The 26,684-nt window shown below is 32.3% G+C and overlaps 2 protein-coding genes across 6 annotated transcripts; both read left to right on the top strand.

The window, feature by feature from the left end:
* Positions 1-2,526: 2,526 nt before the first annotated feature.
* Positions 2,527-7,635, top strand: LOC147387580 (E3 ubiquitin-protein ligase RMA1H1-like). Of its 4 annotated transcripts, none has more exons than XM_086420085.1 (3): positions 2,527-2,701; positions 2,866-2,914; positions 6,874-7,635. In XM_086420085.1, the coding sequence occupies exon 3, from the start codon at positions 6,887-6,889 to the stop codon at positions 7,610-7,612; it is 726 nt and encodes a 241-aa protein (XP_086276211.1). In that variant the 5' UTR covers positions 2,527-2,701; positions 2,866-2,914; positions 6,874-6,886; the 3' UTR covers positions 7,613-7,635. The 4 variants fall into 4 exon arrangements, with proteins under 4 accessions (XP_086276211.1, XP_086276212.1, XP_086276210.1 ...); XM_086420086.1 differs by having other exon boundaries at positions 2,853-2,914; XM_086420084.1 differs by lacking the exon at positions 2,866-2,914.
* Positions 7,636-18,905: 11,270 nt separating this feature from the next.
* On the top strand, positions 18,906-25,397 carry LOC147387579 (E3 ubiquitin-protein ligase RMA1H1-like). 2 transcript variants are annotated; one of them, XM_086420087.1, is made up of 2 exons: positions 18,906-19,086; positions 24,540-25,397. In XM_086420087.1, exon 2 carries the CDS (start codon positions 24,553-24,555, stop codon positions 25,273-25,275), a length of 723 nt encoding a protein of 240 aa, XP_086276213.1. In that variant the 5' UTR covers positions 18,906-19,086; positions 24,540-24,552; the 3' UTR covers positions 25,276-25,397. The 2 variants fall into 2 exon arrangements, with proteins under 2 accessions (XP_086276213.1, XP_086276215.1); XM_086420089.1 differs by lacking the exon at positions 18,906-19,086 and adding an exon at positions 22,776-23,304.
* The last annotated feature ends 1,287 nt before the right edge of the window (positions 25,398-26,684 follow it).

Here is a 26,684-nt window from a genome sequence, read left to right as displayed (position 1 = left end):
ATTTTTCTTAGGATAATGCTAGAGTGACTACCTAGGACACTACTTTCGACATTAAACTACCGTGGAGGTGTGCTCAAATCATAGATGCTTGTCACTCCTATCTCTAGGAAAAACATCTATGGTACGAAGCACACCTCCATCATGGTTTTTAAACTCGTCCGAGACCGAGACGTATCGCCCGAGTTAACTCGGTATCGCAGCCTAACGAGACCAACTCACAATGAGTCATGAGACGACCGCGTATCGTGAGTTATGCGAGTCGTCTCGGACGATATTTTCGTAAAACTCGTCTGAGACGAACGAGATATCCGAGACATTACAAATTTTACATTAACTCTCGAGACAAACGAGTTGTATCGGACGAGATTTTAAAAATCTCGTCCGAGTTAACCGAGTTTTGCGAAAAAAAAGTTACAAATGAAAATTTATGTTTTATTTTTACAAGCAATAACTATTGAGTATTATTATTACTTCCTTGTAATAAATACTTAAATGTATTTTTGATAATTTGTTTTATTTTTTCTTTAGAAGCTTTTTGATGAAATTTTCATTAGAAATTTATACTAATCTTTAGAAAACATGTGTTTTATTTAATTACCTTAAATTTGATTGATAGGTATAGTATGAATTTTTTTTTAATTTTATATTTTTTTTAGGGGTTCATTTTTTAATAGGAATCAATTTTGATTTTTTCCTGAATTTTTCAGATTTTTTAAATGGTTAAAAATCATTGTTTCAATGTTGAACGAGACGACTCGACGAGACGAGACGAGACGTATCATCCGAGTCAACTCGATATCAGAGGTGGACGAGACGAGACCAAATACCGAGTTTAAAAACCATGCTCCATGTCAGTTCTGTGTTGAACACAATGTCGTAGGAAGTCACTTTAGCCATTTTCTTTTTATTAATTTGGTTCTCCTTATAATAATAATAATAATAATAAATAAAAAATAAAAAACAACTTGTATATAGAAGAAAACAAATATATCACAATTGTATTTAGTGACTACATTACCTTGAGTTTCCTAATATTATTTAGATTAACATTGAAAGCTACATATTATAGATAATTTATTTTCAAACTTTTTATAATAAATTTTAAATAGATTAAAATATATATCCTAATCAAAATAATATGTCTTAATTCTCATTAGTTGTGGGCCCACTGTTCAAACCAAAACTTAAGCACATGTCAATGAAGACTTTGTCTTAATCCATGAGACCATGATTCATTCTTAAATAGAGGATTTGTCTTAATCTATACGGATGTTGGAAGCATCAGAAGTAAGATTATTATTTATTTATTTATTTATCGATAAACATGTTTTTAATGAGTTCGGTAACTTAATGCTGGCAGGATTTGAACCTAGGTATCTGGTATCATCACCCAAAAACTTTATCAACTAAACTAGCTAACACCTACATAAGCAAGATTACTTATATAGGATTTGATTTTTCCAAAGAGAAATATGGGTTGATTTTTTTTTTATGAGTGAGCTGGACTTGAACCCCCGATCTTAAAGTTGTTTTTCATTACGTGAAACCATTTGAGTTATCTAAAACCTAAAAGAAAACACTCAATCAATGTAAAATCATCATTCTATTAAGGAAATCCGGATTTAGTAATTATTAAGTGGGGCTTCCCCGCTTCAACTAAGTTAATTTAAATAAATTTGTAAAGTCTTGTAAAAATGGGAAAATTTTGACAGAATAAATAAATGATGCTTTTAAGTTTCTAAACAAGACTTATCATATTCAACTTCATTAAAAAATTAGTTTTGTTTTTTAGATTTGATTGTCGAAGAAAATAACTTTTTAAGGGAGAAGTGTAAAAATATTATCATATTTTATGATTAATTCTTCAAATTTCTATTTGAAGAATTTTACTTTTTTTTTTTCTTCTAACTTATCGATAGATTAGATTACAAATAAATACCTATGTGAACTCATAATAGTTCATCCGATCATGAAACAGATCATTTCATCGTGGAGTCAGGATTTTTTCTCTGTGGGGGCAAATTTCTTATGTGGGACATTGTTGATATAAAAATTTAAATTATAATTAAATCCTTTAAAATTTAAAAATATTTTATGAGAGGGTAAATTCTTTAATGATCTTAAATATTTTTAATTTAAAACTAAGTCCTTCAAAGTTTATAAAATATTTCGGGGGCAAAGTCCTTTAAAGATCTTAAAAAAATTTAATTTCTGAATAACTCCTTCAATGTTCAAAATTTTGTTGGGGGGTGGGGGGTTTAAAAGTCTTTCAAAATCTTAAATTTTTTAATTAATAGCTCCTTCAAATTTCAGAAATTCTTGTGAGTTCCACTGCCCCCTCCGCCCCCTTAGGGTCGGGTCGGGTCATTATCTCCAACTTCGTGTACATTTAAGTTCTGTGTGATGAAGTCATCAGCAAATTAATTCATACTCTTTGCCACGTCACTAAGGAGTATCATACGGTGCACTAATCGTAAAACTTTATCCCATTTTCTCTATAAAAGCGATCCAAAGAGGGGTTCGGCCCTCATCCATTCTCTCTTCCAGGAAGCTCCCCATTTTTTAAAATTAATTATTATTAATTTTATGGTTTATAGATCTCTCTCTCTCAACTATGCAATAGAGTTTGCCATGAATCCTTTGATTCAAAAGCTTTGATAAATCTTTGAGCTATCGATCTGTCAGGCGCCTTCAATTAACGGTAAAATAATTTAAATTCTTCTTGAATTCTATTGTAGACTTTGAAAAGGATTGATCTTGAATATTCTTATTTGTTCTTTTTTCATAATTTATGTTCAATTGGATTAGCTAGATTCCTTCTTTTACGATTTTTTTTTTTTAATTGATTTAAGTTGAAAATCGTAGTTAGAAGGATGGACTGAGCTATTGATTTATCAGGCGCCTTCAATTAATGGTAAAATAATTTAAATTCTTTTTCAATTCTATTGTAAACTTTGAAAAGGATTGATCTTGAATATTCTTATTTGTTCTTTTTTCATAATTTATATTCAATTGGATTAGCTAGGTTCCTTCTTTTACGATTTTTTTTTTAAATTGATTTAAGCTGAAAATCGTAGTTAGAAGGATGGATTTTTATCATACTGGTTATGTGAAAGAGTTGTTGAATTTAAATTACTTGTGTTTTTGTGACAAAACTCGGATTTGTTTCTTACAAAATTTAACCTCTCTAAAAATCTTTTTTTGAGATTTAAACGTTGAAGAAATAAAATTTTGAGAACTAAGATAATTTGTTTTAGAGTCAAAATAAACTAACACTTTTGTATGTTCTTCGACGTGATAGTGCATAGAATCATAAATCTTGTTCTTCGGGATACATGAGAAAAAAGATATATGGTTCTGTTCACATGCCACATCAGAAAATATCGTCAATTTATAACTAATCTATTTTTATTATATATTATTATCATATTTCAAAATTGATCAATAAATTATTTATTAATTCATTGATTAGTCGATTTATTCGCATAATATCTAATCTGAAGAATTTTACAAAATTTTGAAAAAATTAAGAGAATTTCGTAACAATATTAACATGTTTGTGGGTAATTTGGGTGAGGGTATGCTGTAAAGTGTAAAGTACTTACAGACTTCGTTTCAACTCAGATATTGTTTTTTTTTTTTTTTTTTCATGCATCCTTATAATTTGCTAAATGCCAAAACATGAGAAAAATATCTTTATTTGCTGTTTATTTCTTATTAAATAAATGAATTTCATTGTTATCTCCATAATGTTGGTCTGATTGGGAGAGAAATAAATAAATAAATAGACGTTTATAATGTTACATTCATAGGTGGGTATTTTGGTCACACAAGTCCAAAGAATCTTGACATTATGCACCCCCCCACTAATTCCAAAGATTGTTAGGCCTCCAAAACGTACCTATATAAAGAAAGCTAAATTACATATTTTTATAAATAGACCAATAATGACTTCCTTATATGTTGTCTAGTACACAATCCACAAGAAACTATTATGTCTTCTGGTAGTTGAAGTCGTCTAGATGGCTTGACACTTGGATTGATAGATAACAACACAAAAAACCTATCTGTTGGTAGATTTTATCTACTTATCTAAAGAGAATCTTGACCATTCATATATATATATATATATGTGGGACATCCGATTCGATAAAAAACCTATAAAAATTAGATTCGATCTATACCATCAGCTTCAATCTATAAAAATCAAATCGATTTTTCTATTTTTTTTTCAAAATCTTCAATCTATTTCAGTCTTAAAATCAAATAAATTTTGATTTTTGAAAAAAAATACTCTTAAAATCAAATAAACTTTAATTTTTGAAAAAAAATGATGAAAAATTCGAACAAAGTATCAAGTATTTTTTACATCAATATTGAAGAAATAGATTTTCAAAAAATAAATCAAGTTTATTTTGATTTAAGGTTGAAGCTGATGGATTTTGAAGGAGAAAAAAATAGGATTTTACTCTGTGTGTGTGTGTGTGTGTGTGAGAGAGAGAGAGAGAGAGAGAGAGAGAGAGAGAGTTGGATGCTCATCAACCGAAGAAGATGGTAGTTATGGAGCTCGCACAATAGAAAAAATAGGGTTTTAGTTTTACTTAGAGAGAGAGAGAGAGAGGAAGTACCTACCTTGATACTCACCGGCCAGAGAAGAGGGTGGCTATGGAGTTTGCACTAGTCGAAACCCACCTGTGGTTCGTTCTTGTGTTTTTGTTGATAGGGAAGATAAACATTTGAAAGTTAAATTTAATTGTGGAACATGAATACACAAGAATATATGTAAAATAAGTTTTGTTGTGTTACACGAATACGTAACACATATATTTAAATCGGAGTTGATATTATCGAATAGGATTTCGTAACATCCGAATTCATCTCCAAAACTCATTCGAATGTTAAAAGAACATCCGAATTGGAATTTGATATCTGAAAAATTCGAATAATATCTGATTTTTTGAATCGAATTCAAATTCAAATTTTTGAATATCCATTGACATGCCTATATATATTTGTATGGCTAAAGCTTTTCTTACTCGAAAATTTTCACTTTACTCAGATGACATGATAAGGGCATAGAACCGTTGATCTTTTCCTTGTGTATCCCGAAGAAAGATGTCTATGGTTCTGTGCTCTTGCCACATCAGCCGAGTATAAACCGAGTGAATATGAAAATCAAGACTTTTTTTTTTTTTTAATTTAAAAAATAATTTGTTTGGATCTTGTATTTAATATAATTATAATTGACAAATCTAAAAGTACATAAACTGTTTGGCCGGTTGGATAAGGAGATCAATATGTGACATATAATGTACAACTTGGTTTGGATTCCACAATTATTGGTTGGAGTTATTAATCTGGATAAGTATGGGAAAGTTTTTTAAGATCATAGAAATGATGTTTTTGGATTTCTTCCTGAGAACCATTACATTCAACCTATTTAAAGTACCATATTTGTTCTTTAGATTTTTTTTAAAAAGAAGACAAGATAGGCTTACAAGGTTGTACCCATCATGTTCAAATTTTTTTTTCGTTAATAGTTGATTAAATTGACTGTCCCTTGTTCCATAAATTTTAATATGAAAAAAATTAAAGAGTTTTGTGAATAAGAAGAGATGTGGTGGTGGCATGGGCTGATCAATACAGCTCAGCTGCTGCAACGCTGGAGATCCCCCTGTTACGTACCTGTTTGTCCACCTTATCTACCAACTGGTCCAAGACTGAACTACCATAATATCCAACTTGTCTTCTTTCTTTTAATGGATAACATATATAATCTTGTGTTGTGGGTGATTTTTTTGTCATCTACTTCTTTCTTGATCATTCTGTCCAACTATTTTGTATTTCAAGTTAGAGGATGTAGTTTTTCTAACATATTTTTCTAGAGATTAATTTTTTTTTATTTTATTTTAAATTATTTAATCTAATTTAATGTTTCTAAAAATTAATACTAAATTTATTCTATTAAAAATAAATAATACTAGAGTGATTGCACAAGTTTTGACACTGCATTGACGTAGAGGTGTGCTCAAAACTATAGATGTTTTTTTATGGTTATGAGCACACCTCCACATCATTGAGATTGATTGTGCAGGACATTGCATTTGACACTATGCTGACGTAGAGATATGCTTAAAAATCATAGATGCTTTTCAATGGTTATGAGCACACTTCCATGTCAATGTTCAACTTCAATGTTGAATGTAGTGTCGCAGGAAGTCAGTTTAACATTTTTCGTGAAGAATTGATTATTAAAGAAAATCATTTATATTTTCGTATTGATATTAGAAGAAAAAAAAAATAAAGTTGTTGAGATTGGCTAGATGAATCCCATTTTCAATTCCACTCTTTCTTGAATCACGACTTTAATTTTACTTTATCCCAACCTACATGTATTTGGGTCTTCCTTTTAGTCTTTTAAAATCCTTTGCTTGACTAATTTTATAACATTTGTCATCGATTTGGCTTGACGTGACTATATTTGTACGTGTTCACGTGTGTATCGACCGATTGAATTACACTTAACCCCACAACCAGTAACTTGGAATCAAAGTTGGGCGACAACCAAACAGTCCCAATCCCCACCTAGGATTATTTCAAAATTGTCTTTTGGTTGCTTAGAATTTAAGTGATAAGAGATCCTTTCTACTTTTTCACATTTTACGTAACGAAGGACAAAAAGTAGTCCAACACAAGCTGCGAATATGGAACAACTTTACTAAGCACCTAATTTGATAATCTTAATCAATAGTCCCACATTTCCCACTAATAGTTGTTAAATAAACTTAAAAAGGATAACATGTGTTAATGAAAAAAACACGTGTCCTTCTCTCAGTTACTGTAACCTTAATGTTTGACTTTTCTACTTTGCAGTGTCAACTTGGCTATGGAGGAGGAGGACCACTACTTTGATGAGGAAAATGAAGGAGATGGATTGCCACCACAGGAATGGAAATCTGTACTGGCATCAGCTGCAACTGCTTTAAATAACTCTAATGGTTGTTTTGATTGTAATATCTGTCTTGATAATGCTGTAGACCCAATAGTCACTCTATGTGGCCACCTCTATTGTTGGCCTTGCATCTATAAGTGGCTTCATTTCCAAAATAATGATTCCACTTCAATACAACAACAACAACAACAATGCCCAGTATGCAAGACTTGTATTTCTCAAACTACACTAATCCCACTATATGGCAGGGGTCACTCTACCCCACACACCCAATTCAAAGAAAATAAGTCCTACCCCACTCTCAACGTGCCACGTAGACCTTCGACATGTGGAGTACTTCACTCACTTATAACTACATCAAGACATCGTCATCGTTCTCAAGATTATAATCTTGATGAAACTTCATCAATGCCAACGACACCAAGTGGATTACATTCGACGGTGGGGATGTTCGGACAAATGATTTATGGAAGGGTGTTCGGGAATTCAGAATCGGAGGATGGTTTTTATTGGTATCCAAATTCTTATAATCATATTGGGAGGATGAGTAGTAGTAGTAGTCGCAGGGTTAGAAGGCAGGAGATGCAAGCAGTAAAGTCTCTTAACAGAATTTCAATATTTCTATTCTGTTGTGTTATTTGCTGCCTTATCTTGTTTTGATTTATATGATTTTAGTTGGTAAACATGATGGGTATAACCTTGTAAGCCTATGATTAATGTATTATACTTGAATATTATAGATGAGAGAATATATATATATATATATATATATATATATATATATATATATATATATATATATATATATATATATATAGAAATTATTCGAGATCTTACGTTACTCTTTTTTAATACTGATATGCATAGTTTTATTGTTTAATTGAAGTGGTTTTGTTTATTATTTAAGTTGATTAGTCTTGATTGGCGATCATTCATTATAAAATTAATTATTATTGTATTTTTAAGATTTATTTTGCAAAAAAATCATAATTAGATAATCAACTTGGGACTTAGTACACACTAAACTCTAATTACTAGCTCTTATTACCATTACCAATGGAATCGTCACAATCTGACTACCCATGTGGCACACTCAATCGATTCTCTTGACATGACAAGTTTGGGAACTGTAGATCTATACATCTCCGGGTACAAAACCACACTTTTGCACTAAAAAGTTTGCCCTGAGAGAATTGTGTATCCTGAGGTGTACAAATCTAATGTTCTCGAACTTGTTATGTCAGGAGAGTAGATTGAGTGTGCCACATGGGATAGTCAAATTATCATAACTCTTGCCAACCATCCCATATCTATTTGTTCACCTCTCCTTTCCGATAATTAATCCATCGATTGGTTTCCTATTTTTCAAGGTGTTAACAGTTCTTACACGCCATAGTTGAATGATAGGTCCAATTTATTATCTTGATGTCCACACCATTAGTTATAAACCACTCAAATTAGATTTTGTCTTTATAATAAGTATTTAATTGGGATGTGACCTTTCTTAATTGTGACCATTGCCCTTACCAGGTTTGTCAATGCCATTTTTACGGATAGGGCATAAAATGGGTATGATTTTATTTGAAATCTGAGTAATCCGAATTTGAACTTAGCAAGTCTTGTTTCTTCGAGTATATCCAAAAAAATGTGTTGGATATGGGTTGATGTTCCTTTACGCGAGTTGGATCCGGGTTGAATATGGATCCATCTCTATATCCGTCTAGATCTGAATGATATATAACTTTGAAAATTATATTTTATATTTTTCAAAATTTTAAGATATCAATCTTCAACAAATAAGTATTAGACATAGTGACAAAGGCCTCCCTCTTTAAAAGGAAAGGTCTTGACTTTCAAGTCTTTTTTTTTTTTATCACTTTCAAAGACTTTTCTTGAAATAACCTGGCACGTGTAGAGGGAGGAGTTTTGAATGATTTGAAATTATCTGACCCAAATCAATTAATTTAATTGGGTCGAATCTAGATACAGATTCAATAAAAGAAAAAATAGTTTAGATATGATTTTTAGCTAATAAGATCTGAGTTGGATCTAGTTCTAGATCCAGATAAATTTTCTTGATATGGATATTATCAAATTTGGCCCGAATCCAACCCATTTTAAACCCTATTCGTGGAGAGAGAGTAGTCACAATCCAATGGAACAAAACATAAATGATGAAGCGCAAGTTATCGTGGGAGTAGATCCTATGTAGTGCACCCTATAGCATTTTTTCATGGCTGAGAGAGCACCATGTTGAGAGACAACAAGGTCACATCATTTATATATGAGGGTTCATTTTAAAAATCGAAAAAAAAATTGATTTCATTTTAAGATCTGATCTACGCCATGAACCCTTGAGAACTGAGGTGTTATTTATTTATTTTTTTTATTGTTTTTGTTATATTGTAGATTAAACTTTTGAGGTTAGAAAAATCCATTTCAATTTCATTGCCACCATCAGATGAATAAGAATCATGAGATGGGAGTGACTCTTTGAGATTCCCAATGTAATGGATACCTAGAAAAATCTGTACTAACGCCTAGAAAGAATCTTACAAAATCTTACACATTTGACATCAAGACACAAATGTCCTTTCCCTTATTTATGGATGAGTATGAGTTTTAGGTGCAACTCTAACCCAACTTGACTTGATTTTTTTAATTAGTGAGGATGAAGAAACATGACTATTAGCTAAGCTACTATAGACCCAAACGTGTCTAAGGGGTCACATTATATTATTTTGGCTTAGTAGGTTTCACTCAATATAATTATTAGAGGTGTGACAATATGACACCCCCTTCTCACAAATGATCCTATCACACAACCGTGGATTATTTGCCTTGGGATACATAAAATTATAAATCTTTTTCTTGTGTATCCCAATGCATTTAATCTACGGCTCTGTGATGGGGGCTTTTGTCATAGACGAGTGTCATATTCTCATGGTTCTAATTATTAATATTAATCCTATATCCTAACTACTTGAATCAAGATTTGGGTAGACCCAATCAAGAGGATTGAAATAGATTATTATGTGATCCCCACACACCATGTGCATGATTTAAATATCCCATTCGGCACAAGTTTACTTTCAATAGAAGTCGAAATCACGATTGCGACATCTTTTGTTTCATACAAAAAATCAAAAAAGAATTTGTGAAAATATTGAGAAAAATCATTTTCTTCGGCATTGAAAGCTGTAGGTCATTTGGTGAAGCAGTTTATGCAGACTTATTAATCATCATTAATGTCCAAGACACATTTCTTGGTATCTTATGAATTATGGACATTTTTCGTACAAATATATAGAACTTTGGTTTTAACCATTCAAGAAGAAGAAGAAGTTGGTTCCATTTGAATTCCCGCAGAAGTCATGTAAAAATCTAAAGTAGGAATTTGAGAATCGAGTGCATTCCCAATGGGAGTTTTAACCCCAAAAGTAGTTTCAAATGTAGAAAAATTGGCCTTGCAACCTAAGTTTTGTAATTGAATTATGAAATTAGCTCATCCAAACTTAATTGATCTTACAATTAAGTTTTACATTAAATATATGTCGATCTATCAAAAAACATGAAAAATATCGCCAAGATCGTAATAATAATACCTATATTAAATATTTTGTTTGATTATAAATTTTTATATTATATCCTTAAAATTTTCATTTTCTACGAATCATAAATCTTTGACAACAATTGACATGTGATCCTGGGGTCCACTTTTAATGGAGTGATATTGTTATTATCAAACAACCCATCAAATACCCATTAAAAAGTGTGGTGGAGCTTTCAACACAACAATTACTAATAAATAGACCTATATTTCTTTTATTAAGGTCTAACGAGCTTTAGACATTTGAGTTATTTTGTGGACTTCATTGTTAAATTGGTCTTTATCGAATTTCCTTTCTAAGCACATTTGAATAATTTTACTGAGTTTTAAATTTCAAAACTTTTTATTTTTTATTTTTTAATATATAGTTACAACATCTTTGAGGGGCTCATTTATTTTTAGTCTTTTAAAAAGTAACTTTGATGCATGAGAAGATTCCAAAAGGACTACTGGATAACCTACACTCCCTTGTCAACAATTTACTTCTAGAAGGTGTATGGAATAATGGTCTTCTATGGGCCCACATCCACTATTGTCATGTGATGGTAAGAAAAGTCAAGGGTGGAAAAAAAAAAAAAAACTTAAGTTAAGGGTATTTTAGGTAAGAATAATGATTTTCTCACGTCCCCTCTGACAAACGCTTCCTGATGTGGCATGTGTTAGAATCATAGATTTTCTCGGGAAACAAAATTTACCATATTTATGGTGATGTATAATTGTGTATCCCGAGAAAAAAATCTATGGTCGTAACTCATGCCATGTCAAAGAGCATATGTTAGAGGGCGTGTCAGAAAATCACAACTCATAGAGAATTCATCTTGATTTGCATCAATTGGTATTAGAGAGTATAATGGAAGGCATTAAACCCAAAATCCAATCTAGATTGAAGTTTTGGACTTTGATAAGGATCGGATTTTAAACCAACCGGATTAATTCTCGATCTAATAAAATATGAGACATTATATAAATTGTATGTATTTATATTTTATTAAAAATATGAAGTTTATTTATATTTTGTATATAAAATTGGAGATGATATGATTCGGACCCTATCTTAATATTATCGGATTGGGTCATGGATCCTATTGAGATCCAATAATAAATCGATTTGACAAGGGTACAACCATATTCTTACCGGATTGGTTATGAATCAAACCCGATCCTTATCAAATTAGTTTAAGATTGACTCTAATCCAATTCGGACCCAATCCATAAAAATGGTTGTAAAGCCTTTACTTGCTCTTCATGAATACTTACCCCAATAAACATTCACATCATACATTAGGATTTACGTGGTTCGACAATGTCGTATACATCCAATGATTAGATGAAAATGATTTTACTTACTTTGAGATAGAATTTACAATTAAGAATTTCTTCCTCTATCTTTCTCAGACCTCTAACCATAAAATCCGAGTTTCCCTACTAGATTTTGCTCTTCCATGACCTAATAAGAGTTAATTACAAGTAGGTACAAGAAAACTAAAACACCAAGGTTACACTTCGTTACAAATAAAGAGATGATCCAATTTAAATAAAATTGTAAAATTACTTTTCTATTGGAGTCGTGATAATCTGACTCCAAAAAATGTATTCGGTTTGTACGCGGTTGACATGGCAAGTGCATATAATTATAGATATTTTACTTCGGGATACACAAAGAAAAAGATCTTCGGTTCTGTTCACTTGCCATGTTAGTCACGTACAGATCACATATGTTTTAGCGAGTCATTTTATCATTAGTCTTTCTAAAATATCACTAACTTTATTCAAGACATCTATATCAAATGTCTTATTCTGGATGACTTTTAGGTGGACCCGTTGTCTACTTTAACACCACCTTGACTTAGTCTTTTTAATAAAGATTAGAAGAAGCAACACGACTGTTGGCTCACCTAATATGGACCCTCAAAGTCTCATCGGTCACCTGTCATGGTACGTAATTGGTCAAGGCAAGAAGGGTTCACAACATATTATTTTGAATTCTTGGGTTTCACCCATCAGGGTTATAAATCTTGACTACTTGAAGCAGGATGTGATCAACTCGACTTGATTTGGTTGCATTTTGTCAACAGGACAACAAAAATTCTTACGTGATCCCGAATCACCATGTGGTTGATTGAACTACCTTGTTTGGTGAAAGTTTACTTTCAATAAAAGTGTGTTTTTTCTTTTCAAATTGTGATTGTGATTTGGGGGGGGGGGGGGGGGGGGGGGGGGAATTGATATCGTTTCACACATTGTTGACGTGGATGTGTGTACAAAACCATAAATGCGTTTCATTAAGATACAAGTTAGAATCATTTATGGTTCTGTGCACACCAATGTGTGAAACAATGTCAATTTCAAGTGTGAGTGGGTGGGGGGATGTAAAATGCTGAAGTAACATTGAAATTGATATCGTACATTGTTGACGTGGATGTGTGCACAGAACCATAGATGCTTTTCATCAAGATACAATGTCAATTTCAATTTCAAGGGGGGGGGGGGGGTGACATGTTGATATCGTTTCACACATTGTTGACGTGGATGTGTGTACAAAATCATAGATGCTTTTCACATATTGTTGTTGTTATTCTTACTTTTTGTAAAATAATCATAGACAATATTAATAGACTACAATTTCCCTACTACAAGAAGACCCAAGATAGGCTTGGGACAATAGGAAAGGTAACGAAAGGAAAATTTCTTAATTAGGGTTTCAAGAATGAAACTCTATAAAAAGGAATAGATTTAATAGCTGAAGGACTTTTGAATAATTCTTAGAACTTAAGCTTTATTCTATCGTAATGATACAAGCACTCCTTCTCTTGCCTATTTTGACTTAATAAACAAGATATTAAAACAATTAAATCACTTCGAGGGGAATCTCATCCGCCTAATTTCAAGAAAAAATTTAGATAAGTTAATAATCTGATAATTTCATTAATAGAAATACATCTATTTAAATACAAACACTTCACATCCATGGAAAGGATAAGTACCCAATTCATTACCAACTCCTAAAACAGTATCCTATCTAAGTCAAATACCTATCTAACTTCCTCCAATCTTATCTAATTAAGTACCTACCTACTTGAAGAAAAAGATATTTACATCATTTCCAATAAGTATACAAGAAGGTCTAATTAAGTACCTACATGTTGATATCATTTCACACATTGTTGACGTGGATGTGTGTACAAAATCATAGATGCTTTTCACATGTTGTTGTTATTCTTACTTTTTGTAAAATAATCATAGACAATATTAATAGACTACAATTTCCCTACTACAAGAAGACCCAAGATAGGCTTGGGACAATAGGAAAGGTAACGAAAGGAAATTTCTTAATTAGGGTTTCAAGAATGAAACTCTATAAAAAGGAATAGATTTAATAGCTAAAGGACTTTTGAATAATTCTTAGAACTTAAGCTTTATTCTATCGTAATGATACAAGCACTCCTTCTCTTGCCTATTTTGACTTAATAAACAAGATATTAAAACAATTGAATCACTTCGAGGGGAATCTTATCCGCCTAATTTCAGGAAAAAATTTAGATAAGTGAATAATCTGATAATTTCATTAATAGAAATACATCTATTTAAATACAAACACTTCACATCCATGGAAAGGATAAGTACCCAATTCATTGCCAACTCCTAAAACAGTTTCCTATCTAAGTCAAATACCTATCTAACTTCCTCCAATCCTATCTAATTAAGTACCTACCTACTTGAAGAAAAATATATTTAGATCATTTCCAATTAGTATACGACAAGGTCCGGTCAAGAGGTAATGTCATCAACAAAAACTAAGGGGGGAAACTAAGGAGAGGGGGGCGGGGGGGCAAATGGGGAGATAGGTGAGGGAGTGGGGACATATAATTAGTTGAAAATATAGAGGTGTCTCAAAGTTTTGTGGGGGCAATTTCCCACACAAGCTCTTTAGTAGCTTCGCCCCTGATTACAAAATAGTCCCAACACTCGTTCAAGCAATTCCAATAGTTGTTTACAATTATGATTATGCTCATATAAAATCCTAAACTAAAAAATAGAATCTACCCCTCTCCCAAAACAAAAACAAAAAAAGTAAAAAAAAAAATAATAATAATAATAAATAAAATTAAATGAGTGGCACTTCAACTTTTACTTATTATCAACGATTTTCTTCTTTTTTTTTTTTTGAAGATATTTCCATGACGTGTGCAACTTATGACAAAATTGCGGTTATGAAACACTGTTCATTTTAATTCCCAAAACATGTTTATTCGGTGAAGTCATTACTTTTATAATCAACGAATTCACTGATAAATTATCAGTGTGATCGCAGGTAATGACGAGTTTACTAGTATTTTATCAATGAATTCTTTGAAAAAATATGTTTTGAGAATTAAAATGAATTGTGTACTGGAACCGGAATTTTATCATATTGAGCGCATGAAATGGTAACTAACCCTATTTTCTTTATTTTTACTTGGGATGTAATAAGTAAAAGTTGGGGTGCCAATAGTAACTCTATAAAAATTACATTAAAAATCTACAAAACTCGCCTAAAGTTATTGTTTTTCCAACAAAAATCACTTTTCCGATCATTTTGCATGCCAATCATTCAGACCCTTAGTGGCTCCTCTGTTTTTTTCCTTTTAAAACTCATCTTTGGTGAGCAGGTTCTAGAAGTCAACATTATTTCTAGAAGTTGTATGGGGACAATGATCCCTTCTTTGACTTGAAAAGAGCAAAAATGTCAAAACCATCTTCATATGAGCCCACATACATTAACCTAAGTTGACCCTCGATTCAATTGATTGCACGTAGGACTTCTCGAGGGGGTGGTGCGTGTAACCGTGGGATTAGTCCCACCCAAAGGGGTAGGATACCCATGATGTCAAAAAAAAAGAAGAAGTTAATGATGGATATAAAGAAATAGTTTTAAATTTTTTTATATAAAAAAATGGAAAAAATAATATTTTTGTTGGTTGAAGTTCTACTCTCATCCTTAATGGGAACAAATTGACATCCCGCTCAATCTGCATCAATTGGTATAAAAGCATGTTTGTCTTGTAGGATGACCATTGGTTGTCGTATTTGTTCTATTCGCATTGATGTCAAAATGATAGCTAAGTATTAGTATACCCTTCATCGAATGGTTTTTCCATTTTATTTTCCTCTTCTAATGTTTGAGGTCGGCTATCACTCCATCTCCACATATTAAAATAAGGGTTAACCTTGTGTGGAGCCCCATCATCGAGCGCTAACTACTATTATTAAACACCATTCAGGAAGATATTTAGATGAGTTTCAAGTTCATTTTTCAAACTAGGGATCATTGATGATAAGACTTTGATGTTGAGGTCAAGGCGAATTTAGGTTGGAGCATTTGGTGGAAAGTTTGAAAGATAGACTAAACCCTAAAGAACTTAATAAGACTAAAATCTTCACAGTTTCAATATTATTAGAGCATACACACTCAGGAGATGATTATTTTGAGTCAATAAAATGTAATACGTTCAATCCAAATCGAACATGTGACACTTCAAAATGCACACATTTAACAATGCAAGAGACATGCTTAGGATGACACACATCTTACTATCAATGTGCAAGGATTCCCATTTGGAGTGTCCATGTTGTGTAATCTATAAAGTTTTAAAAAAAAAAATTAGAATTCGGTAACTATCTTGAAAAGAAATATAGTTAGAAAAGAAATCTTTCCTAAACCCTATACTCCTTGATTCAAGAAGGATTGTTTTTATGTTCTTTTTAAGGACCCATTCTCTAAGAAACAAAGATCTCATAACTTGTAGACAATGGCATGTACTGTGATTTGGATTGAAGGTGACAACTTTCTAAGTTGGCTAAAGTCTAAGAGTGTTGATACAACAATTTAGGTTCAAAACTTGCCTTCACCTACTAATTAATGCCAACTAATCACGTTTGCCCAATGAAGAAAAATAGTGTAATATATGTCACAAAGTCTTGGAAAGGACCAGCATAGACATCGATTGCAAAGAATGCAGTGTTGCAATCCTATTCCAAAAATGTTGGAATCAACGTTTTCGCATTACTAAGACCTAGGTGCTTTTGATGTATTGGCTGAGTTTATATCATTTGATACCAAAGTTAGTTCAATATCTCAGGTTCAAACCTTGAAAGGGGCAACATGGGAAATATAGGCGTAAAAAGAGAGGTACCAAAGTAAAGAATACTATGGATTGATCGCGGAGGGCGTCAATGAAAGGATAAAAACTTGGGGAAAGACAAAGTGAGCTATCTATTAGCATGATAAGGATACCGTGGTGGAATATTATGACCCCAAAGAAATATGATCTTAAGTACTTTCGTATCAACACGTATAAATTACCAAAACAGCCTTACAATGCAAAGGCACATTTGAGACACCTCAATTCATGGTTTTGTAAAGAATGCTTCTAATAAATAGGGTGGATTCTTCACCATGGAATTGTTGTAGTTTGTCTTGAATTGGATGAAATTCAAACTACTATCCATTGAAACTCTTAAGGAGATATTTAGGAATCTCAAGCTGTAGGAATCCCGAGGAAAAGCATAGATGCTTTTCCTCCCATCTCTAGATGTGCTCAAACCATAGATGCTTGTCACTCCTATCTCTAGGAAAAGCATTTATGGTATGGAGCACACCTCCATGTCAATTCAGTGTTGAACACAATGTCGTACAAGGTCACTTTAGCAATTTTCTTTTTATTAATTTGGTTCCCCTTATAATAATAAAAAAATAACAATTTGTATATAAAAGAAAACAAATATATCACAATTGTATATAGTGAGACCCTGAGTTTCCTAATATTAATTAGATTAACATTGAAAGCTACATATTATAGATCATATATTTTCAAACTTTTTATAATAAATTTTAAGTAGATTAAAATATGTATCCTAATTAAAATAATATATCTTAATTCTTATCAGTTTTGGGCCCACTGATCAATCCAAAGATTAAGCACATGTCAATGAACACTTGTCTTAATCCATGAGACCACGATTCATTCATAACTAAAGGATTTGTCTTAAACTATATGGATGTTGGAAGCATCGGAAGCAAGATTATTTTTTATTTATTTATTTATCGATAAGTATGTTTTTAATGAGTTTGGTAACTTGGTGCTGGCGGGATTTGAACCCAGGTACCTAGTATCACACCCAAAGACTTTATCAACTAAGTTAGCTAGTACCTGCATAAGCAAGATTACTTATATAATATTCGATTTCTCAAAAGAGAAATATGGGTTGATTTTTTATTTTTATGAGTACGTTGGACTTGAACCCCAGATCTCAAAGTTGTTTTTCATCATGTCAAACCAGTTAAGTTACCCAAAATCTCAAAGAAAACACACAATCAATGTAAAATCATCCTTCTATTAAGGAAATTCAGATTCAATAATTATTAAGTGGAGCTTCCCCGCGTCAATTCAATTAATTTAGATAAATTTATAAAGTCTCATAAAAATGGGAAATTTTTGACTGGATATATAAATGCTGTTTTTAAGTTTCTAAACAAGACCTATCATCTTCAACTCCACTAAAAAATTAGTTTTGTTTTTGAGATTTGAATGTTGAAGAAAATAATTTTTTAAGGGAGAAGTGTAAAAATACTATTATATTTTATGATTAATTCTTCAAATTTCTATCTAAAGAATTTTACTTTTTTCTTTTTTCTTACTTAGCGGTAGATTAGATTACAAATAAATACCAATGTGAACTCATAATAGTTCACCCAGTCAAGAAACAGAACATTCGTCGTGGTTCGGATTTTCGTATTGAAATGGGTGTTAGGGTCAGTTCGAGGGTGGAGTCAAGATTTTTTCTATTTGGGGGGCAAAATTCTTATGTGGGACATTGTTGATATAAAAATTTAAATTACTATTAAATCCTTTAAAATTTAGAAATATTATATGAGGGGGTAAATTCTTTAATGATCTTAAATATTTTTAATTTATAACTAAGTCCATCAAAGTTTACAAAATATTTTGGAGGCAAAGTCCTTTAAAGATCTTAGAAAATTTTAATTTCTGAATAACTCCTTCAAAGTTTAAAATTCTGTGGGGGGGTAAAAGTCTTTCAAGATCTTAATTTTTTTTTTATTACTTTTAAATAGCTCTTTCAAATTTTAGAAATTTTCGTGAGGTCCACTACCTCCTCCGCCCCCTTTGGGTTGGTTCGGGTCGGGTCATTATCCCCAACTTCGTGTACATTTAAGTTCTGTATAATGAAGTCGGGAACAAATTCATTCATACTCTTTGCCACGTCAGCAAAGATTATCGTACGGTGCGCTAATCGTAAACCTTTATCCCATTTTCTCTATAAAAACCGATCCGAAGAGGGGTTCGGCCTCATCCGTTCTCTCTTCCACGAAGCCCCTCATTTTTTCAAATTAATTATTGTTAATCTGATGGTTTATAGATCTCTCTCTCTTGAAATGATGCAACAGAGTTTGCCATGAATCCTCTGATTCAAAAGCTTCGATCAATCTCTCCACTATCAATCTCTCGGGCGCCTTCAATTAACGGTAAAAAAATTTAAATTCTTCTCGAATTCTATTGTAAACTTGAAAAGGATGGATCTTGAATATTCTTATTTGTTCTTTTTTCATAATTTATATTCGATTGGATTAGGTTCCCTGTTTTATGATTTTTTTAAAACTTATTTAAGCTGAAAATCGTAGTTAGAAGGATGAATTTTGTTGTACTGGTTATGTGAAAGAGTTGTTGAATTTAAATTACTCGTATTTCTGTAAAAAATGCAGAAAATTGGCTATAATTTTTTTTATCAGAGCTGAAATCGCCGAATCTGCCTTAAAAGCGAGGATACAGGCTTGTTTTGACTCATTAGAACTATTTTACTGGATGATTCTCTCTCTCTCTCTCTCGAGCGTTCCAACGAGACTGACTCGTCCAAGTCGGTGGACTCATTTGTCTGTTCCGAAAGAATCAGTGTTCGCTGATCTGATCCATGATTTAGGTTTTCGCTAAAGAATTCGGTCGATCAAATCCTCGAATTTTTCTTCTCTCTCTCTCTCTCTTTCTGATCTGTTTTGTTTCCACTTCAAATCTCGAAAATTTCCCATACAAGCTGTGTTGCTGTCACTTGAGGAGTAGTTTTTCTCCCTAGATATTCCTTCAGATTCTCACCACTTAAATCTCGAGGAAACTACTCAACATCGGTGAAGATGTCCTGCTAAGGTTGCTTGTCACTTTCGTTTTCTAATTTCCCCTGTTTTTAAATTTATTTATCGATTAACCAGATAACTTTAAGCTTAAATCTGTAGACAAATAGGGATTCTCGATCTCAAACTTTATCAGGGTTCACTAACATGGATTATGTGAATTTAGTTTCCAACAAGATTAAAATATGAATCGTGATAATCTGATTTAGTCACGTGGTATATTCAATTGACACCCTGACACGTTAGGCCTCGGAATAGTTCGGAACATTGAACTATGATTTCCCATAAAAAAATATGTAGTTTTGTATTTCTAAGAGAATAGATCTAAGGTTCTCGAGCCAATCATGTCAGGAGTGTCAATTGAGCATGTCACATGACCAAGTTAGATTATCACGACTCTTACAATATTGCATGAGCACCTATAGTCGAATAGGTCGATCCAACCCGTTTGATTTAAAACGATTTCAAACATTTTTACTCTGAAATTGCACAAAGATCACACTCGCTATCAACATGCATAGTAACAAAACTCGGATTTGTTTCGTACCAAAATTCAACATCTCTAAAAATCTTTTCTTTGGATTTAAATGTTGAAGAAAATAAAATTTTGAGGGTCAAGGATAATTTATTTTAGAGTCGAAATAAATTAACACTTTTATATGTTCTTTGACATGATAGTGCATAAAATCATAAATATTTTTCTTCAGGATACTTGAAAAAAAAGATCTATAATTCTGTTCATATGCCACATCAAAGAACGGACAAAGATCGTCAATTTATAACTAGTCTTTTATTATTAATGTATTTCAAGATTGATCTAATTATTTATTATTTTGTTGATTAGTTAATTTATTAGCATAATTTCTAATCTAGAGAATTTGACCAAATTTTAAATGGCCATTTTATAACTAGTCTTTTATTATTAATGTATTTCAGGATTGATCTAATTAATTATTATTTTGTTGATTAGTCGATTTATTAGCATAATTTCTAATCTAGAGAATTTTACCAAATTTTAAAACAATTAAGAGAATTTCGTGACTATGTAAACGTGTTTGTGGGTAATTAGGATGAGGTTATGCTGTAAACTGTAAAGTACTTACAGACTTCGTTTCAACTCGGATATTGTTTTTTTTTTTTTCCTTTCCCTGCACCCGTATATTTTGCTAAACGCCAAAACACGAGAAAAATATCTTCATTTGCTGTTTGTTTCTTATTAAATAAATAAATTTCATTGTTATCTCCATAATGTTGGTCTGATTGGGAGAGAAATAAATAAATAAATAGACGTTTATAATGTTACATTCATAGGTGGGTATTTTGGTCACACAAGTCCAAAGAATCTTGACATTATGCACCCCACTAATTCCAAAGATTGTTAGGCCTCCAGAGCACACCTATATAAAGAAAGCTAAATTACATATTTTTATAAATTGACCAATAATGACTTCCTTATATGTCATATAATAAACAATCCACAAGAAATTATTATGTCATCTGATAGTTGAAATCCCCTAGATGGCTTGACACTTGGACTCGTAGATAACACAAAAAAACTAACAGTTGATAGCTTTTATCTACATATCTACTTGAAAATTTTCACCCTACTTGGTTGACATGACAAGGGCATAGAACATTTGATCTTTTCCTTGTATATCCCGAAAAAAGATGTCTATGCTTCTGTGCTCTTACCACATCAGTTGAGCATAAATCAAGTGAATATGAAAATCAAGACTTTTTTTTTTTTTTTTTTTTAAATAATTTGTTTGTATCTAGTGTTTAATATAATTATAATTGACAAATCTAGTGGTACATAAACTGTTTGGCCGGCTTGGTAAGGAGATCAATATGTGACATATAATATACAACTTGGTTTGGATTCCACAATTATTGGTTGGGGTTACTACTTCGGGTAAGTATGGGAAAGTTTTCTAAGATTATATAAATTATGTTTTTGAATTTCTTCTTGAGAACCATCACATTCAACCTATTTAAAGTACCATTTTTGTTCTTAATTTAGATTTTAAAAAAATAAAAACACAAGATAGGCTTACAAGGTTATACCCATCATGTTCAATATATATTTTTTCTTTAATAGTCGATTAAATTAACTGTCCCTTGTTCCATAAATTTTAATATAAAAAAAATTTAAAGAATTTTGTGAATAAGAAGAGGTGTGGTGGTGGCATGGGCTCAAAACAGCTCAGCTGCTGCAACGCTGGAGTTCCCCCTGTTATGTACCTGTTGTCCACCTTATCTTACCAACTGGTCCAAGGATGAACTATCATAATCTCCAACTTGTCTTCTTTCTTTTAATGGATAATATATATAAAATCTTGTGTTGCGGATGATTTTTTTCTCATCTATTTCTTTCTTGATCATTCTGTTCAACTATTTTGATTTTTTTTCATCTATTTCGTTTTATTTTTCTTCTAATTTTAAATCAGAAAATCGATTGTGAAGATAAGATGTGTTTCTCCGTCGATGTCACTATCTCATTCATTGGTTGGAAACATGTTGGACGTTAGCTTTAGCTTTGGACACACATGAAAAGTGACTTACTTTTTATTTTATTATTATTATTATTTTTTTTTGAATTATGATTTTCTAATTTCCCGTCCCACAAACTCCCCTCCCAAACTCTCCTAACATGCCTCATAGAATTATAGATTTACTCAAGATTTATACTTGCAAATATTTATAGTGATTTAAAATTATATATCTTGAGAAAAAAAATCTATGTTTCTATGTATTTACCATGCCAGGAGAGTTTGTCTGAGGGGAAGTTTGAAAATCACAGATATATTTTTTTTGAAACGGACTACCCGTTTCAAAATTTTGTAGAAACCCTCTCCAATGAATTACACATGGCATTTTCAAAGAGGTATTTCAATATTTTGCAAAAATATAGGAGCGTGGAATAAATTCAAAATGCCACGTGACTTTTAACGGGGAGGGTTTCTTCAAATTTTGAAGCGGGCTACCCGCTTCAAAGTTGGACTCACAATTCACCGACTTTTTTTTCCTCAAATAAGGAAGTGCCACGTAGGATTACTACAAGAAAGTAGTCTTAGTATGGAAACCATGTGGTAGGGTAAACTCGACAAAGACAAGAAATTCACCACCACACCAGCTCATAAATGAAAACAACTTCTTTAAGGAAAGATGTTTTAGATAAGACATCTCACCTGATAAATGTGGTCCTCTGAAACTTAAATTAAAAATATTTTTCTTAGAATAATGCTAGAGTGAAAGCTCTATATATAAAAGCATTCTAGTCTATTTAGAGAGGAACGATTCCCTCGTCTGAGAACTGCCATTCACACACGAAACGGAGAGAACTTAAAAATAAAAAAGTGTAGAAGTGAGCATACCCCAAGACTCCCCTCTTTCCCCGTCTTAGCCAACACCATCAAATGGTATTTGGGTCAGTGTTCATTAACCAAGTTAGCGCGGGTCCGATCAAATTGCGTTGGAATAGTTGGACAAGTAGCTTATTGTCGAATCCCATGAGCTGTAGAGTTCCGACATACATCCTGCCTTTTTAATTTAAACTCTGAGGTAAGCCTCTTTTTAATTCCCTTGTTCCATAAATTTTAATTTTAAAAAAAATTAAAGAATTTTGTGAAGAAGAAGAGATGTGGTGGTGGCATGGGCTCAATACAACTCAGCTGCTGCAACGCTGGAGATCCTCTTGTTATGTATGTGTTTGTCCACCTTACCTTACCAACTGGTCCAAGGCTGAACTATCATAATCTCTAACTTGTCTTCTTTCTTTTAATGGATAATATATATAATCTTGTGTTGTGGTTGATTTTTTTGTTATTTATTTCTTTCTTGATCATTCTGTTCAACTATTTTGTATTTTTCTAGAGATTATAAGTTTTTTTTTTAAAATTATTATTATTTTTTAAAATTAGTATTAAATTTATTTTATTAAAAATAAACAATAACAGAGTGATTGCTCAAGTTTTGGCACTGCACTGACGCAGAGGTGTCCTCAAAATCATAGTTGCTTTTTTATAGTTATGAGCACACCTCCATGTCACCGAGAGTGATTGCCTAGGACACTGCATTTGACACTATGCTTAAAACCATAGATGCATTTCAATGGTTATGAGCACACCTCCATGTCAATGTTCAACTGCAATGTTGAACATAGTGTCGTAGGAAGCCAGTTTAGCATTTTTCGTTAAGAATTGATTATTAAAGAAAATTATTTATATTTTCTTATTGATATTAGAAGAAAAAAAAAAAGTTTATGAGATTGGCTAGATGAATCCCATTCTTCAATTCTACTCTTTTTTGAATCACGACTTCGATTCTACTTTATCCCAATGTACATTTTTTTTATCTTTCTTTTCATTTATTAAAATCCTTGACTAACTTTTTGACATTTGTCATCGATTTGGCTTGTCGTGGCTATAGTTGTACGTGTTCACGTGTGTATCGTCCAATTGAATTACATGTAACCCCACAACCAATAACTTGGAATCAAAGTAGGGCAACAATCAAACAGTCCCAATCCCCAGCTAGGATTATTTTAAAATTGTCTTTTAGTTGCTTAGAATTTAAGTGATAAGAGTTGCTTTTTACTTTTCACATTTTACGTAACAAGGACATAAAGTTTTCCAAATGCGGAACAACTGTACTAAGCACCTAATTTGATAATCGTAATCAATAGTTCCACATTTCCCACTTATAGTTGCTAAATAGCCTTAAAAATGATTACATGTGTTAATGACAAAAACACGGTCCTCACTGTAACCTTAATGTTTGACTTTTCTACTTTGCAGTGTCAACTTGGCTATGGAGGAGGACCACTACTTTGATGAGGAAAATGAAGGAGATGGATTGCCACCACAGGAATGGAAATCTGCACTGGCATCGGCTGCAACTGCTTTAGATAACTCTAATGGTTGTTTTGATTGTAACATCTGTCTAGATAATGCTGTGGACCCAATAGTCACTCTATGTGGCCACCTCTATTGTTGGCCTTGCATCTATAAGTGGCTTCATTTCCAAAATAATGATTCCACTTCAACACAACAACAACAACAACAATGCCCAGTATGCAAGACTTGTATTTCTCAAACTACACTAATCCCACTATATGGCAGGGGTCACTCTACCCCACACACCCAATTCAAAGAAAATAAGTCCCACCCTACACTCAACGTGCCACATAGACCTTCGACATGTGGAGTACTTCACTCACTTATAACTACATCAAGACGTCGTCATCGTTCTCGAGATTATAATCTCGAGGAAACTTCATCAATGCCAACAACGCCAACTGGATTACATCCGACGGTGGGGATGTTCGGAGAAATGATTTATGGAAGGGTGTTTGGGAATTCGGAATCTGAGGATGGTTTGTATTGGTATCCAAATTCTTATAATCATATTGGGAGGATGAGTAGTAGTAGTAGTCCCAGGGTTAGAAGGCAGGAGATGCAAGCAGTAAAGTCTCTTAACAGAATTTCAATATTTCTATTCTGTTGTGTTATTTGCTGCCTTATCTTGTTTTGATTTATATGATTTTAATTGGTAAACATGATGGGTATAGCCTTGTAAACCTATGACTAATGTACTAGAATATTATAGATGAGAGAAAGACATATACATATTTATAATAGAAATTATTTGAGATATTAGGTTACTCTTTCTTAATACTGATATGCATAGTTCTGTTGTTTAATTGAAGTGGTTTTGTGTGTATTATTTAAGTTGATTAATCTTGATTGGTGAGCTGTCATTATAAAATTAATTATGATTGTATTTTTTCGATTTATTTTGCCAAAAAATCATAACTAGAGAATCAATTTGGGAAAAAAACACACACTAATAATTACTATAAAAAAAAAGCGAATATTTTCTTTGGTTTCAACTTAGTACACACCAAACTCTCATTCCTAGCTCTTATTACCATTACCAATCGAATTGTAATAATCTGACTACCCCACGTGGCACACTCAATCAACTCTCCTAACGTGACAAGTTTGGGAACCGTAGATCCTTACGTCTTGGGATACAAAACTGCACTTTTCCACTAAAAAGTGTGTCCCAAGAAAACTGTGTATCCCGAGGTGTACAGATCTAATGTTCCCGTACTTGTCACGTCAAAAGAGTAGGCTGAGTGTGCCACATGGGATAGTCAAATCATCATGATTCTTGCCGACCATCCCATATCTGTTTCCCTCTCCTTCCCAATAATTTGGTGATTTAATCCATTAACTGGTTTCCTGATTTTCAAGGCGTTAACAGTTGAATGATAGGTCCAATTTATTATCTTGATGTCCACACCATTAGTTATAAGCCACCCAAATTAGATTTTGCCTCTAATAAGTATTTAATTGGGCTGCGACCTTTCTTAATTGTGACGATTGCCCTTACCAGGTTTGTCAATGCTATTTTTACAGATAGGGCATAAAAATGGTCCAATTTTATTCAAAATCTGAGTGATCCGAATCTGAACTTAACAGGTTTTGTTCTTTTCAGAATATCGAAAAAAATGAGTTGGATATGGGTTGATGTTCTTTAACCCAAGTTTGATCCGGATCAGATACGGATTCATCTTTATATCCGTCAAGATCTAAATGATATATTACTTTAAAAATTATATTTTTCAATTTTTTAAGATATCAATCTTCAACAATTAAGTATTAGACGTAGTGACAAAGATCCCTCTCTTAAAAGGGAGAGGTCCTTTCCCTTATTTATGGATAAGGATGAGTTTTAGGTGCAACTCTAACCCAACTTGACTTGATTTTTTTTTTATTAGTTTAAGCTACTATGGACACAAACGTCTCTAAAGGGGTCACATTATGTTATTTTAGCTTAGTAGGTTTCACTCAATATAGTTATTAGAGTCGGTGACAATATGACACCCCCTTTTGACAAATGATCTCATCACAGAACCGTAAATCATTTGCCTTGGG

This window comes from Akebia trifoliata, chromosome 13, assembly GCF_017979445.1.
Source record: "Akebia trifoliata isolate Shusen 1 chromosome 13, ASM1797944v1, whole genome shotgun sequence".
NCBI lineage: Eukaryota > Viridiplantae > Streptophyta > Magnoliopsida > Ranunculales > Lardizabalaceae > Akebia > Akebia trifoliata.
This window is presented reverse-complemented; position numbering and strand designations above follow the sequence as displayed.